The sequence below is a fragment of the Hyla sarda genome, chromosome 1 (genome assembly GCF_029499605.1).
Source record: "Hyla sarda isolate aHylSar1 chromosome 1, aHylSar1.hap1, whole genome shotgun sequence".
Taxonomy (NCBI): Eukaryota; Metazoa; Chordata; class Amphibia; order Anura; family Hylidae; genus Hyla; species Hyla sarda.
Genome location: NC_079189.1, coordinates 293,067,776 through 293,085,027, shown reverse-complemented (window position 1 = coordinate 293,085,027; position 17,252 = coordinate 293,067,776). Strand labels below are relative to the sequence as shown.

Sequence of the window (17,252 nt, the reverse complement as noted above, 5' to 3'; positions counted from 1 at the left end):
ACTGTTACAGCAACATATGTACTCATTTTAAGTAGATATTATTATACAACCGCCAAAATTCCATGATTAGTACCCAGACTCATGGATAGACAATGGAATATTTGTATCTGGGACCCAGTTCCTGGCAATAAAACCAAAATGTTTCATCCCATTGACTTTTATGAGGTGCCAGTGAGTCAATAAAATGAATTTGGAGATATATATATATATATATACATATACATATATATATATACATATTTTAAAAAAACCTTTGTTGGTAATGACAGCTCTAAGATGCCTCCTGTATGGAGAAACTAGTGGCATGTTTTGCTCTGGTTTTGGCCCATTCTTCCACACAAACAGTTTTGAAATCTTGAAGGTTCCGTGGGCCTCTTCTGTGAATCATGATTTTTAGTTCTTTCCATAGATTTTCCATGTCATTTCAGATGACTGGCGGGGCCATTTTAGCAGTTTTATTTTCTTTCTTTGAAACCATTTGAGAGTTTCCTTGGCTGTGTGTTTGGGATCAATTGTCTTGCTGAAATGTCACCCTCATTTCATCTTTTTCATCCTGGTAGATGGCAGCAGATTTGTCATGAATGTCACGGTAAAATTGACCATTTATCCTTCCTTCAATTATGTGAAGTTTTGCAGTACCTTTTTGCTGAAAAGCCACCTCACACCATGATTTTCCCACCTCCAAACTTTACTGTGTGTCTGGTGTTTTTAGACATACCTTCCAACTTTGGCTGAGAGCAAAGAGGGACAAGCCATGCCCCTGACACACTAACGGCCACGCCCCTAACCACGCCCTCGGTCATGCCCTAAACACGCCTGCACCAGCAGAATAGGAATACCTCTTAACATCAATAATGTTTTCAATCTGTAATCTAAGTTTAGGAGGACCTCTCATACTGACAGACTGACAACAACCCCCATCATTACCACTACAGACCATACAGGTGATTACATACAATTATATTAGGTGACTGACAATAACCCCCATCATTACCACTATATACCATATAAGTGATTACATACAATTATATCAGGTGACTGACAACAACCCCCATCATTACCACTACAGACCATATAAGAGATTACATACAGTTATATCAGGTGACTGACAACAACCCGCATCATTATCACTACAGACCATACAGGTGATTACATACAGTTATATCAGGTGACTGAAAACAACCCCCATCATTATCACTACAGACCATACAGGTGATTACATACAGTTATATCAGGTGACTGACAACAACCCCCATCATTACCACTACATACCATATAAGTGATTACATACAGTTATATCAGGTGACTGACAACAACCCCCATCATTACCACTATAGACCATATAAGTGATTACATACAATTATATCAGGTGTCTGACAACAACCCCCATCATTACCACTATAGACCATTTAAGTGATTACATACAGTTATATCAGGTGACTGACAACAACCCCCATCATTACCACTACAGACCATATAAGAGATTACATACAGTTATATCAGGTGACTGGCAACAACCCGCATCATTATCACTACAGACCATACAGGTGATTACATACAGTTATATCAGGTGACTGACCACATTATGGGGGAGAGATTTATCAAAACCTAATTTTCTAGCTTATTTGTTTTGTTGTTACCAACATTAGTGAAAATTATATGTCAATAGCACCTATTTATTTGAAAAAATGTGACATGTTGAATACTTATTTCCCCCAGTATATATATATATATATATATATATATATATATATATATATATAGCTGGACTTCCCAGATGGCACCCAAGACAAAATATCCCTGGAGATTCAAAATATCCACTACATAAATGTTATACTCCACTGTAGGATAACCACTGAAGCATCCATGTTAAAGAGATATTTTAGACAAATAAGAATTTGATATGCCTAATTGGTTTGAGTTCATCTGTTAGGAATCCTATTGATCCCAGTTATGAATCTTCATAAGATCTGCTTAAAGTATTCATTGTGAGTGAGAGGATGGCCTGCACAATAGCAGGAATCTCTGTGTCTCAAGGATCAGGACGTGAGTATGTGTGACCACTGGCACTGGAAATATTAGGCAGACATTCCATGAGGGAATCAAAAGAACACATGGGGGGCACCATAACAACAAGGTAACAACCATATCTAGACACACGAGCATTTTTAAAATAATTCCAAATGAAATCCACTAGAAAAAAATTCTTGCTCCTTACTGCCATGTATTGGAAGCATAATTTTTTTGAATCAATGTTCATCTCTTAAAGAGTCTTGAAACATCACTGGGATAATATGCCAATCCAGAGATGAATAATTCACCCTTCAGGGAGAGACTCTGGCTTGGTATATATTACCCAGTTGTTTTTCAAGCCTTAAGTGTTGGACACTGACTTTAAGGTATCCCACCTCCAATATGTGGTAGTGATAAGCATGCTTGATATCTTCTGGAGAAGAGCTGCTTTGCATACTTTTTCCCATGGAGCATTGCAAGGCTTATAAGACTGCATACCCCAGTGTGACTGCCCTACCCCCTCTTAATGGGACAGCCCCATTTAGGAGGAACTTGTCATGCTGAAAGTTCAGTAGAATCTGCAGACATCATGTTATAGAGCAGCCAGTGCCGTACAGATTGCTAAATAGTTTTGTGGGAAAAGTTCCAGGATAACTTAGTAACTAAATAGTCATGTGGGTGGTCCTAATACGATATTGACAGCTATCTATCTATCTATCTATATATATATATATATATATATATATATATAGAAAAATTAAATAAACAGTGGCACACCAGGTGTCAGCAAAAAATAAAATGTGATTTATTCCAGAGACGTGTAGGCACCTGGTGTGCCACTGTTTATTTAATTTTTCTGTGTTTGGAGGGGTCCCCAACCTAGACCCGACACAGTAGGCACCCTAACACTTTTTCTTACCCCGGAGTGCTGCTTTCCTGCTCTATCTATATATATATATATATATATATATATATATGTTTGACAGTGTGTGTACATGTAGAGAGAATTAGCCAACTTGACCACCCACTTGGCAACTTAGCACAAAATGATCAACGTCATGTTAGCAGACCTACGCAGTGATTTACAGGCAATACATACATAGGGAATTGCTTAACATACATCTGCCTTATAGAATAGGTACAGGTATGGCACATAGGTACCTAAACTTAAAGTCCATATTCTTTGTCTTCTCTTTAGAAACATAATTTCAGATACCCTCACAAGGTGCAACGTAATGCAGCCCCTGAACATATCGTGCAAGAGAAACCTATAGTTCACAGGATAACTGTTGATCTTCGACCTGTTTTGCGGGAGGCCTTTGACCTATGTGAAGAAGATGTTTCAGACATAGAGAATGAATCCAATTCAATTCCTACACCAGCACCTTCAGATCAAGGACTGAACAGAGAACTGTATTCACAGTCGACATCACAAATTTCAGAGCAGGATTTACAAAGAGAAAAAAGCCCATCAGGACTTATAGAGCAAGGATTGAAAAGAAGATATGTCAGTCTTGAAGAAAAGTCTCTAATTCAAAGGAATCTGAAGCCAATCAGCTTCTCTCTCCCATCATTACAGAACTGTGAAAGCCATGAGGAGAAATCGAAACTTGCACAAAAGGGTCAACAGAGGGTAAACTTGGTGGAAATAACAAATACGGGAACACTTACTTTTGATAAGAAAGAGCAATTCACTATCACTTCTCCAGTATCCTTTCCTAAGATCATACTAAAAGAATTTCCTTCACAAAAGATGTCTAAAGAACAAAGACCTTCATTCAATGTAAGTATGAATTCAGGCCAAGGACAATACTGTAGTAAATCCACAGCACAGTTCACATGTGTTACATTGGGGTTTGATGCACAGTTTGATGTGGATTCAACATGTAATTTACACCAATATTCTTAGGAGTAACTTCAGGTTATAAAATCTGCAGGTCGATTACCATGTAGACAACGTCTGCAACATGTGAATGAAATAGCTAAAGTCTCATCCAAGTTCCTGGTACTGTTTTATAGATGTTACCTATGTAAATTTGCAGGTAAACCCCACAGCAATTCTGTCCCCTGTGGACTTACCCTTATAATTCCAAAAAATACTGAACATTATGGATCTGACAAAAAGCATAAACTATTAGTCTGCTAATAAAAGTCCAAACTCCACAAAAAATAAACTACACCTTCAAACTCTCTAAATACACCCTGTTCCAAATGATTATGCAAATTCTATTTAAGTGTCTCACAAAGATTAAATATTTAGTTTTTCAGTTTAACTCATGAATGACATTGTGTCTCAGGGCTCTTTTGATCACTGTAAACAATCTCGGACACCTGTGATAATTAGATTGCCAGGTGAGCCCAATTTAAGAAAAAACTACTAAAGGTGGGTGTTCCACATTATTAAGCAGACACCGTTTTCAAGCAATATGGGGAAGAAAAAGGATCTCTCTGCTGCCGAAGAGAGTGAAATAGTTAAATGCCCTGGACGAGGTATTAAAACATTAGATATTTCATGAAAACTTAAGAGTGATCATCGCACTATTAAGAGATTGTGGCTGATTCAGAGCACAGACGGTTTAGTGCAGATAAAGGCACATTGAGGAAGATTTCTGCCAGATTCGTGCATCGGATCAAGAGAGCAGCTGCTAAAATACCATTACATGGCAGCAAAGAGATATTTGAAGCTGCTGGTGCCTCTGGAGTTCCATGGACATCAAGGTGAAGAGTCATCCATAGTCTTGCAACTGTGCATAAACCTTCTATTCGGCTGCCACTAACCAATGCTCACAAGCAGAAACTGCTGCATTGGGCAGAAAAATACATGAAGACTAATTTTCAAACAGTCCTGTTCACGGATGAGTGCCATGCAACCTTGGATGGTCCAGATGGATGGAGTAGAGGATGGTTGGTGGACGGCCACCCTGTTCCAACAAGGCTGCAACATCAGCAAGGTGGTGGTGGAGTTTTGGGCCAGAATCATGGGAAGAGAGCTGGTCAGCCCCTTTAGGGTCCCAAAAGGCTTAACCCCTTAAGGACCCGGGGTTTTTCAGTTTTTGCATTTTAGTTTTTTCCTCTCTACCTTTAAAAAATCATAACTCTAAATTTTGCACCTAAAAATCCATATGATGGCTTATTTTTTGCGCCACCAATTCTACTTTGTAATGACATCAGTCATTTTACCCAAAAATGTATGGTGAAACAGAAAAAAAAATCATTGTGAGACAAAATAGAAAAAAAACACAATTTTGTAACTTTTGGGGGCTCCCGTTTCTACGCAGTGCATTTTTCAGTAAACATGACACCTTCTCTTTATTCTGTAGGTCCATACAATTAAAATGATACCCTACTTATGTAGGTTTGATTTTGTCGTACTTCTGGAAAAAATCATAACTACTTGCAGGAAAATTAATACGCTTAAAATTGTCATCTTCTGACCCCTATAACTTTTTTATTTTTCCGCGTATGGGGCGGTATGAGGGCTCTTTTTTTGTGTCATGATCTGAAGTTTTTAGCGGTACCATTTTTGCATTGATAGGACTCTGGAATTTTTTTTCCGCGTACGCCATTGACCGTGCGGTTTAAGTAACGATATATTTTTATAATTCGGACATTTCCACACACACACAGCGATACAACATATGTTTATTATTTTTTTATTTACAATGAAAAGGGGGGTGATTAAAACTTTTATTAGGGAAGGTGTTAAATGATCATTATTCACTTTTTTTTGCAGTGTTATAGCTCCCATAGGGACCTATAACACTGCACACACTGATCTTTTACATTGATCACTGGTTTCTCATAGGAAACCAGTGATCGATGATTCTGCCGCTTGACTGCTCATGTCTGGATCTCAGGCACTGAGCAGTCATCGGACAGCATGGAGGCAGATAGGGACCCTCCTGCTGTCCTGTAAGCTGTTCAGGAAGCCGCAATTTCATCGCAGCGATCCCGAACAGCCCACTGAGCTAACCAGCATTGTTTTACTTTCACTTTAGACTTTGAACGCCGTGTCTAAAGGGTTAATAGTACGCGGCACTTCGATCAGTGCTGCACACTATTAGCCACGGGTCCCGGCCGTCGGCCGGGCCCGACCCGCTATGACACGGGGCCACGCCGTGGCCCCGCGTTATAGAACGGGAGTGGACTCATGACGTACCAGTACATCATGGGTCCTTAAGGGGTTAAAGATGACCTCTGCAAAGTATGTGGCAAAGTATTTCTGACTGACCACTTTCTTCCCTGGTACAGATGGAAGAACTATTCTTTCCATAATAAAATAATCTTCAGCAATGACAATGCACCATGTCATGCTGCAAAGAATACCTCTGCATCAGTGGCTGCTATGGGGATAAAAGGAGAGAAAGTCATGGTGTAGCTACCATCCTCCCCTGACCTCAATCCTATTGAGAACCTTTGGAGCATCCTCAAGCAAAAGATCTATGAGGGTGGAGGCAGTTTACATCCAAACAGCAGGTCTGGGAGGCTATTCTGACATCTTGAAAACAAAGTAAAGCATAAGCTGTACAAAAAATCACAAGTTCAATGGATGCAAGACTTGTGAAGCTGCTATCAAAAAAGGGTCCTATGTTAAAATGGAACATGACTTTTTAAAATGTTTAAAAAGTTAGAATGTTGTGTTAAAGGGGTACGCCAGTGGTAAACTTTTTTTTTTTTTTTTTTTTTTAATCAACTGGTGCCAGAAAGTTAAACAGATTTGTAAATTACTTCTATTAAAAAATCTTAATCCTAACAGTACTTATTAGCTGCTGAATACTACAGAGGACATTGTTTTCTTTTCTGAACACAGATCTCTTTGCTGAATCATGAGCACAGTGCTCTCTGCTGACATCTCTGTCCATTTTAAGAAGTAGAAGAAAATCCCCATAGCAAACATATGCTGCTCTGCACAGTTCTTAAAATGGACAGAGATGTCAGCAGAGAGCACTGTGCTTGTGATTTAGCAGAGAGCTCTGTGTTCCAAAAAGAAAAGTATTTCCTTTGTAGTATGCAGCAGCTAATAAGTACTGGAAGGATAAAGCTTTTATAATAGAAGTAATTTTAAAATCGGGGAAACCGACAGGGTCCGGCACCGAAGGTCCACTTACCCATCGGCGGCAGCGGGCAACGATCGGCAGCAGCAGAGGACGGCGATGCGGCTCCCTGGATCCTACAGAAGCCGGTGATTTGCCTAGCAACATCTGGAGGGCTACAGTCTGAGACCACTATACAGTGGTCTCTAAACTGTAGCCTTCCGGATGTTGCAAAACTACAACTCCCAGCATGCCCAGACAGCCGTTTGCTGTTTGGACATGCTGGGATTTGTAGTTTTGCAACATCTATAGGGCCACAGTTTGGAGATCACAGTGCAGTGGTTTCTAAACTGTGGCCCTTCAGATCTTGCAAAACTACAACTCCCAGCATGCCCAAACAGCTGTCTCGGCATGCTGGGAGTTGTAGTTGTGTACCTCCAGCTGTTGTATAACTACATCTTCCAGCATGCCTTTCGGCGATCAGTACATGTTGGGAGTTGTAGTTTTGTAACAGCTGGAGGCTTGCCCCCCCCCCCCCCTATGTGAATGTACAGGGTACATTCATACGGGCGGGTTTAAAGGGATACTCCGGTGGAAACATTTTATTTTTTAAATCAACTGGTGCCAGAAAGTTAAACAGATTTGTAAGTTACTTCCAATAAAAAATCTTAATCCTTCCAGTACTTATTAGCTGCTGAATACTACAGAGTAAATTATTTTCTTTTTGGAACACAGTGCTCTCTGCTGACATCACGACCACAGTGCTCTCTGCTGACATCTCTGTCCATTTTAGGAACTGTCCAGAGCAGCATATATTTGCAATGGGAATTTTCTCCTAAACTGGACAGTTCTTAAAATGGACAGAGATGTCAGCAGAGAGCACTGTGCTCGTGACTCAGCAGAGAGCTCTGTGTTCCAAAAATAAATAAAAAATGTAATCTGTAGTATTCAGTAGCTAATAAGTACTGGAAGGATTAATATATTTTAATAGAAGTAATTTACAAATCTGTTCAACTTTCTGGCACCAGTTGATAAAAAAAAAAAAAAAAGTTTTCCACCGGAGTACCCCTTTAACGACGCTGGACGTAAATGTACGTCCTGGTGATGTGGTACTTAACGCACCAGGACGTACATTTACGTCCTGAGCATAACCGCGGGCATCGGAGCGATGCTGGCATCATGCGCGGCAGGTCCCGGCTGTGGATCGCAGCCAGGGACCCGCCGGTAATGGCGGATGTCCGCCATTAACCCCTCAGATGCCGTGATCAATACAGATCACGACATCTGCAGAATCGCGGTCACTTAACTAGATGATCGGATCGCCCGCAGCGCTGCCGCGGCAATCCGATCATCCTGCACGGCAGACGGAGGTCCCCTCACCTGGCTCCGCTGCCTTCCAGGAGTCTTCTGCTCTGATCTGCCTTCCCGCAGACCAGAGCAGAAGATGACCGATAATGCTGATCAGCACTGTGTCCTATACATAGCACTGAACAGCATTAGCAATCGAATGGTTGCTATAAATAGTCCCCTATGGGGACTATAAGAGTGTAAAAATAAAAGTAAAAAAAGAAAGTAAAAAAAATTTGAAAAACCCCCTCCCCCAATAAAAACGTAGATTGTCCCATTTTCCCTATTTTACCCCCAAAAAGTGTAAAAAAAAATATTTTATATACATATTTGGTATCGCCGCGTGCGTAAATATCCGAACTATAATAATAAAATGTAAATGATCCCGTACGGTGAACTGCGTGAACGTAAAAAAAAAAAAAAAAAAAAGTCCAAAATAGCTGCTTTTTTATAACATTTTATTCCCAAAAAATTTATAAAAAATGTAATAAAAGTTTTGCATAAGCAAATATTGTATTAATAAAAAGTACAGATCATGGCGCAAAAAATGAGCCCTCATACCACCACTTATACGGAAAAATGAAAAAGTTATAGGTCTTCACAATAGGGGGATTTTAAATGTACTAATTTGGTTAAAAAGTTTGCGATTTTTTTCAAGCGCAACAGTAATAGAAAAGTGTATAATCAGGGGTATCATTTTAATCGTATTGACCCAGAGAATAAAAAACACATGTCATTTTTACCATAAATTGTACAGCGTGAAAACAAAACCTTCCAAAATTAGCAAAATTGCGGTTTTCTTTTTAATTTCCCCACACAAATAGTATTTTTTTGGTTGCGCCATACATTTTATGGTAAAGTGAGTGATGGCATTACAGCGGACAACTGGTCGCGCAAAAAACAAGACCTCATACTAGTCTGTGGATGAAAATATAAAAGAGTTATGATTTTTTGAAGGGGAGGAGGAAAAAACGAAAAAGTAAAAATAAAATTGTTTTAGTCCTTAAGGTCCAAATGGGCTGAGTCCTTAAGGGGTTAAAGTGAGTCTCCTGCTTCAAGTTTGAGCTGCGGCAAATTTTCCGCCGCAGCGCAAACTCCTAGCGAGAAACTCACCGTAAACCCCCGCCAGTGCGAATGGACCCTAAAAACACTACACTACACTACACTAACACATAATAAAGGGTAAAACACTACATATACACCCCTTACACTGTCCCCCCCCCGATAAAAATGAAAACGTATCGTGCGGCAGTGTCTCCAACATGGAGCCTCCAGCTGTTGCAAAACAACAACTCCCAGCATTTCCGGACAGCCACTGACTGTCCAGGCATGCTGCAAGTTTTGTTTAGCAACAGCTGAAGGCACCCTGTTTTGGAATCACTGGCGTATAATACCCCTATGTCCACCCCTACGCAACCCCTAATTTAGTCCTCAAATGCGCATGGCGCTCTCTCACTTTGGAGCCCTGTCGTATTTCAAGGAAACAGTTTAGGGCCACCTAGGGGGTATTTCCGTACTCGGGAGCAATTGCATTACAAATTTTGGGAGGCTTTTTCTCCTTTTACCCCTTATGAAAAGGAAAAGTTGTTAGTGTAAAAAAATAATATTTACACTAACATGCTGGTGTTGCCCCATACTTTTTATTTTCACAAGAGGTAAAAGAAAAAAAAAAGACCCCCAAAATTTGTAACACAATTTCTCCTGAGCACGGAAATGCCCCATATGTGTGAGTAAAATGCTCTGTGGATGCACAACAAGGCTCAGGAGTGAGAGCGCACCATTTAAATTTGAGGTCTAAATTGGTGATTTGCACAGGGGTGGCTGATTTTACAGCGGTTCTGACATAATCACAAAAAAATAAATACCCACATGTGACCCCATTTTGGAAACTACACCCCTCATGGAACGTATAGTGAGCCTTAACACCCCACAAGTGTTTGACGAATTTTCGTTAAAGTTGGATGGGAAAATTAAGAAATAAATATTTTTTTCACTAAAAAGTGTTACCCAAAATGTCCTTTTCTGGGCATTGTAGTTCGCCAGCAGAGCACTTGATGTCCACATATGAGGTATTTCCATACTCAGAAGAAATGGGATTACAAATTTTGGGGGGCATTTTCTCCTATTACCCCCTTTTAAAAATGTAAAATGTGGGTAATAGCCAGCATTTTAGTGAAAAAACTATTTTTTTTTCATTTACACAACCGACTTTAACAAAAAGTCGTCAAACACCTGTGAGGTGTTAAGGCTCACTGTACCCCTTGTTACGTTCCATGAGGGGTGTAGTTTCCATAATCTTGTGCCATGTGTTTTTTTTTTTTTTTTTTTTTTGCTGTTCTGGCACCATAGGGGCTTCCTAAATGCAACATGCCCCCCAAAAACCATTTCAGCAAAATTTGCTTTCCAAAAGCCAAATGTGCTGCCAGATTAAAAACTGTGGCAGACTACGGTTTTCAGTCCGGTAACAAAAGCGAGTACGGTCCAAAAATTAGCTGACCAGAGTCACTTTCACTGTTTTAAAGTACAAATCTAATAAACAATATAGCATGGATTTGTGACCTTTTTTCTCAGTGATATATAATGTGTTTATATTACTTTACACTGTATAATTTTTTGGGTCCTCAAAAGGTTTTTTTTTTTGGTACAGAGATTTCTTTTAGGGCATCATATCTATGTGTGAGGTCTGTCTCAGTAACAGCTTCTCTTTAAGCTTGGAAAAACATGACTATTATTGTAATGAAACCTGAGATTAGAGGCTTCCAGACCCCGCCGCAGAAACACAACTTTTCCGCAGAAACATGAAAGGGAAAATCCGTATTGTATCTTATGATGACTGCTCCTTGCAGAAAAGATTTTTATAAAAATCTAATCTATCCATGTATGCTTCATTTATTATCTGCAAGTACTGCAATTTCATTCTGTAAATAGTTTTGTAGATGCCTTATGACTGTTTGCTCACTTCCCTCAGGAGAACACATCATGGCTGGGGCTAGAAAAAATGCAACTTCCAATATCGGAACTGGTGAAGGTTATTAAAGAGCAGACAAACAGTGAACAACACACACTCATCACCAAAGTGCTTTGCTCTCTGCGAGAAAAACAGTGAGTATTGACATTAAACTCTGTAGCCTACAGAATAGATTTAAAAACTTCAATTCAAATTTTTTTTATAGGGTCACATGATGCACACCCCATAATGAGAATGTAAAGAAAGATTAGCAAATTTATTAAAAATGAAAAACAAAAATTTTGTACAGATGTAAGTAAATCAGAGCAAAACCAAGCCATGAGGGGGAAGGGGGCTGCCTGTGGAGCTCAGACAGGATTGTGTGGAGGTACAGATCTGCAGAGGGTACAAACAATTCTGAAAGTTCCCAAGAGCACAGTGGCCTCCATAACTCTTAAATCTAAGAAGTTTTAGACAACCATTACTCTTGCTAGAGCTGCCCCCCACCAAACTAAGTAATCAGGGTGGGGTGGGAAAGGGCCTCCTTAAAGGAGATGGCCAAGAATGAAACGGTCACTCTGGCTGCACTTCTGTGAAAAACTTCCATAGGGTCAATCATTACAGCAACACTTCTCAATCTGGGCATTATGGCCAGAAAGATGCCTCGACTCAGTAGAGAAGACATGAAAGCCAAACTGAAGTTTGAAAAAAAGGACCAAACTGTGAGAAAGAAGATTCTCTGGTCTGATGATTGAAGTTTTTGACCTCAATTCAATTCAAAAGGGTCACGTACTGGTACTGTTTATCACCTGCCCAATATCATTCCTACAGTGAAGCATGGTGGTGGCAGCATCATGGTGTGGGGGTGGTTCTCAGTGGCTGGGACAAAGAGACTGGTTAGGGTTGAGTGAAAGCTGAATGGAGCAAAATACTGATATATTTTAATGAAAACCATATCTATAGTGCTCTGGATCTCAGACTGGGCCAAAGATTCACTTTACAATAAGGCAATCACCCTAAGCACACAGCCAAGACAACACAGGGGTCGGTAAGGTATAACTCTGTGAATGAGTAGCCCAGACAGAGCCCTGACGTGAACCTAATGGAGTATCTGTGGACAGACCTGAAAATGGCTGTTTACTGACAGTCCCTATCTAACCGGACAGGTCTTGAGTGGATCTGCAGAGAATAAAGGCAGAAAATCCACAAATACAGAGTTACATACTGTAGTCCATAAGGCTGAAAAGACAACTCTCCATTCATATATTTTTACATTGTGATCAAACCACTCCGAAAAAGGTTTGTCTACAAATCAATTCACCACAAAACCCATACTATTCATTACCTTGGTCGCCCTTCTGTGCAGCTGCTCCAGTTCAGCCATGTCCTTTTTATACAGAGGAGAGCAACATTGGGCACAATACTCCATGTGTGCTCTGACTACTGCCTACTCTTAAAGGGGGTACTCTAAAGTTAAACAGATTTGTAAATTACTTCCATTTTAAAATCTTAATCCTTACAGTACTTATCAGCTGCTGTATGCGCCAGAGGAAATTCTTTTCTTTATGAATTTCCTTTCTGTCTGACCACAGTACTCTCTGCTGACACCTCTGTATATGTCAGGAACTGTCCAGAGCAAGAGCAAATACCCATAGCAAACATATCCTGCTCTGGACAGTTCCTGACATAAACAGAGGTGTCAGAAGAGAGCAGCTGATAAGTACTGATCATTCTAGGTCTTTTTAAAGCTCTCCACAAGTGGTCCTTGGCTATTAGAAAACTTTTCTGATTATTCTTTACACTTCTCTGTCTGAAATCTTGCAAGGAGCATCTGGTCAAGAAAAATTTATGGTGAAATGATTTTCTTTCCTCATCAGTATTATGGCCCAACAGTGCTCACTAGAACATTCAGAAGCTTAGAATGGAGACTGAAACCAACACCATCGTAATGTTTTGCAACAAAACAAGGTCTTGAGACATCTCTTAAAGGGGTACTCTGGCGCTAAGACATCTTATCCCCCTATCCAAAGGATAGGGGATAAGATGCCTGAACGCGGGGGTCCCCCCGTGATCTTGCATGCAGCACCCCATTAGAATCAGTCCCCGGAGCACGTTCGCTCCAGATCTGATTACTGGCTATCACGGGGGCCGGAGCATTGTGATGTCACGGCCACGCCCTGTGTGATGTCACACTTCGCCCTCTCAATGCAAGCCTATGGGAAGGGGGCGTGGCAGCTGTCACGCCCCCGCCCATAGGCTTCCATTCAGGGGGCAGAGCGTGACAGCTGCCACGCCCCCTTCCCATAGGCTTGCATTGAGAGGGCGAAGTGTGACATCACACGGGGGCGTGGCCGTGACATCACAATGCTCCGGCCCCCGTGATAGCCAGTAATCAGATCTGGAGCGAACGTGCTCCGGGGACTGATTCTAATGGGGTGCTGCGTGCAAGATCATGGGGTTCCCCAGCGGCAGGACCCCCGCGATCAGGCATCCTATCCCCTATCCTTTGGATAGTGGATAAGATGTCTTAGCACCGGAGTACCCCTTTAACTTTTACCCATCACGAGATGTGTCTTGCGTGACCCCTTGGCAATGAAACTTTTTTTTGTAGGCCAGCAGTTGGAACTGAACCAACGGATATTAATTTGCAATGACAAGAGACTGGATTGGATTACTGATAGATTTCAGCTGTCTTTGCTTTCCATGCCTTTTTACATGTTCTTTCATGTGTACATTTTCTGTTATTTCACATTTTTACACATAATGTTTGAGCTTGTTTTGGTTTCTTTGGATTACTTGGATTGTTACTAGAGATGAGCGAATTTATAATAATTCGATTGGTCACAAACTTCTCAGCTCGCCAGTTTCTGACTTTAGCCTGAATAAATTAGTCCAGCTTTCAGGTGCTCTGGTGGGCTGGAAAAGGTGGATACAGTCCTAGGAGAGAGTCTATAGGCTAAAGTCAGCAACTGCCGAGCCGAGATGTTTGTGACGAATCGAATCACTGTAAGTTCGCTCATCTCTAGTTGTTCCATGTGGAAATGTAAACATGTATAGGATGCAAATATTTTCTATCCACAGATATACATGGTTTAAAATTCAGAAAATATATCATCCATTTTGCCTCCTTCCCAGCGATATAACTTATGCATGTATTCACTGCAGAGAGAAAGACTCATTGCAACATGTTGGAGTACTTGGAAGAATGTATAAGGAAACCTCCCAGAAAATTCCACAAATACCATGTGGAGGTGGAGAGATCAGACTAACCTGGATTAAGAGAAATTGAAGAGCTCTTCTATAGCAGGAATAATTGAAGATTATAAATGGCGTAGAAAATAGTCCATGTTACAGGAATAGGATACTGTGGGACTGTTACAGCTTTTTCTATACTTCTCAGATTTTATTCAGAGCACTTGTTCTTTTTTATTTTAGTAAATTGTTTTAAATAAGTTTATTTTTTGTATTGGTAAGTTTTTAATGACTAACAAAAACAAAAAAAAACCTATGGCTAGTGTGAGTAATATACAGTGAATAAAACCCACAAACATGGAGATCACAGCTAATGCTCTTTTCACACCATATGGCAAATGTACCCATAGACCTGAATCACCCGAAAAAAAGTCAGAAAAGTGTCATTTGGACTCGTGGGGTTTGTTATTTTCTGCTTGATGCAATAGCACAGACCTCTGCATTAATCCATGGAGAAGGACCTTGTTTAAAAAAAAAAAAAAATCCACTGTAACATGTGCATTGTTAAAAAGTACCTGTCCCTAAATAAACTTTTCCAAACTTACTCAGGCTATGTTCCCTATCTACTCCTAACACTCCTCCCTACCTTTATTCTTGCTCACCTAGTACAATCTCCAGGAGGAGGTGGGCGTTTCCCAGCAGGCATGACATCACTGAGGCCTGCTGGGGGACCACTTCTGCCCCCACATGGTTGCAGTTCTGTAATGAATAGAAGACCTCAAGCTCTGTGCATGTTTCAGTAAGGCTCTGTGCAGATTTCAGTGAGGCTCTGTGCAGCTTTAAGGCCTTGAAAAAAAATTAATCAGTAGAGACTGGTTAGGTCAGTGTTCCCCCAAACAGTGTGCCTCTAGCGGTTGCAAAACTGCTAGAGGCACACTGTTTAGAAAACACTGGGTTTGGTATACACAGCAAACTGTTATTTTGAAAGTGTTTTTGGAACTTTGCATGACTACATGCAGATAGAGGATTGTTTCTCATTTATGCCTTGGCTGCAGGATGCATACTTTGGAGTCCTATTTTGAAATGCCTGTGTTGGCCAATTCACCCAGTATTGCTTCAACCCATCCTGTTCACAATCTTCCAGTATGTATAGCTTAATGTATGCATGTATGTATGTATGTATGTAGCATGTGTTGAAAAAGTCTTCATACCATTGTTTTTACATTATTATGAGTCATAATGTAAATTGCTCTAAATATCCCAATGGTACTTATGTAACAAAAGATATTTTTTTTTACATGTTCTAATGTTACTGGCTAATCCGGTCTAGCTAGTCTCCAACAGCACAAAATACTTAACATTCAAGAATTATAAAGATGAATATGTTCAGAATAAGTCAGCGAACATAAGGTGGAAACCTGTGTGAACAAAGCCCAAGGATCTCCAGCATGGTTTTCAGTGTATACTACAATGTATACTACTATATGTGTTTGTGTAAGTATTGTCCTAACTAGAGATGAGCGAACTTACAGTAAATTCGATTCGTCACAAACTTCTCGGCTCAGCAGTTGATGACTTATCCTGCATTAATTAGTTCAGCTTTCAGGTGCTCCCGTGGGCTGGAAAAGGTGGATACAGTCCTAGGAGACTCTTTCTTAGGAATGTATCCACCTTTTCCAGCCCACCGGAGCACTTGAAGGCTGAACTAATTTATGCAGGATAAGTCATTAACTGCCGAGCCGAGAAGTTCGTGACGAATCGAATTTACTGTAAGTTCGCTCATATCTAGTCCTAACCATTAGTCAACTACCGGTTACTGCCATGCACAAAAAACAAATTCAGATACTCATCCAGTTACATGTTTTATTACATAAAAAATACATTTTAAAGACGTTCACATATGGTCTCTCAGGTCAGGTTAAAGATGTAGCATTTTTCCATACATAGACCTGCAAAAAATGATAATAAAAAAAAAAAAAAAAAAAAATGCACCAGGAAAATGGAAATGCATGATATTTAGTGATGCATTGCAAATGGTTTGTTAAACCACAAAAAAAATCCCTGTTTGACCGTGCCCAAATACTTTATATCCCCCACTTAATATGAAGCCCTGTATGTATAAATGGAATAAATACAGATGAAAAAATGATGATCACAGATTAGTACAATATTTCGGATCTCTAGTAACAGTCATATAAGCATCAGGAGTGCTAGAATATTGCTCCAAGAATCACATTAAGGGCACTTTTAAAGAACAAATATTCAGCTTGTGAGATTAACTTTATTCTTTCTAGCCATTTCAAGCTGAGTATCTGAAAAGCTATCATCTAGCATTATAGTATAAGTACTACAATGGAATGCACATTCTAACACAAAAAATAAACTACTCCCTTGTATAGAAAAAAAAAATAGTAAGGCAAATTTCCTTGTAACAATTGCCTCAATATTACGTGCATATATAGAACCACACAGGCATATTCTCTGTGAAACAGGCACAGGAAATATATAAGGTAGCTCTATTTAGGTATAACAGAGGTATAACAGAGGTATAACAAGTTCTTTGGTCACTGAAAGAAAAAAAAGAAAAGAAAAAAAAGCTGCTTAATTTAACGTTTCCAATATGGTAGCTCTCTACACAGACTACACAACAGAGCATTTGTAAAGAAGGCAAACCACATACAACTTCCTGCCCTGCAGGATAGGATGAGAGCATGTGCAGC

General features: G+C 40.0%; 1 protein-coding gene across 1 annotated transcript in view; it reads left to right on the top strand.

The window, feature by feature from the left end:
* LOC130305772 (uncharacterized) overlaps positions 1-15,065 on the top strand; it is a 32,724-nt gene extending 17,659 nt beyond the window's left edge. Inside the window, exons 5-7 of the mRNA XM_056552021.1 lie at positions 3,212-3,796; positions 11,362-11,495; positions 14,476-15,065. Of these exons, the coding sequence (XP_056407996.1) occupies positions 3,212-3,796; positions 11,362-11,495; positions 14,476-14,629 (873 nt within the window). The 3' untranslated portion in view covers positions 14,630-15,065. The remainder of the gene's footprint in view (positions 1-3,211; positions 3,797-11,361; positions 11,496-14,475) is intronic.
* The last annotated feature ends 2,187 nt before the right edge of the window (positions 15,066-17,252 follow it).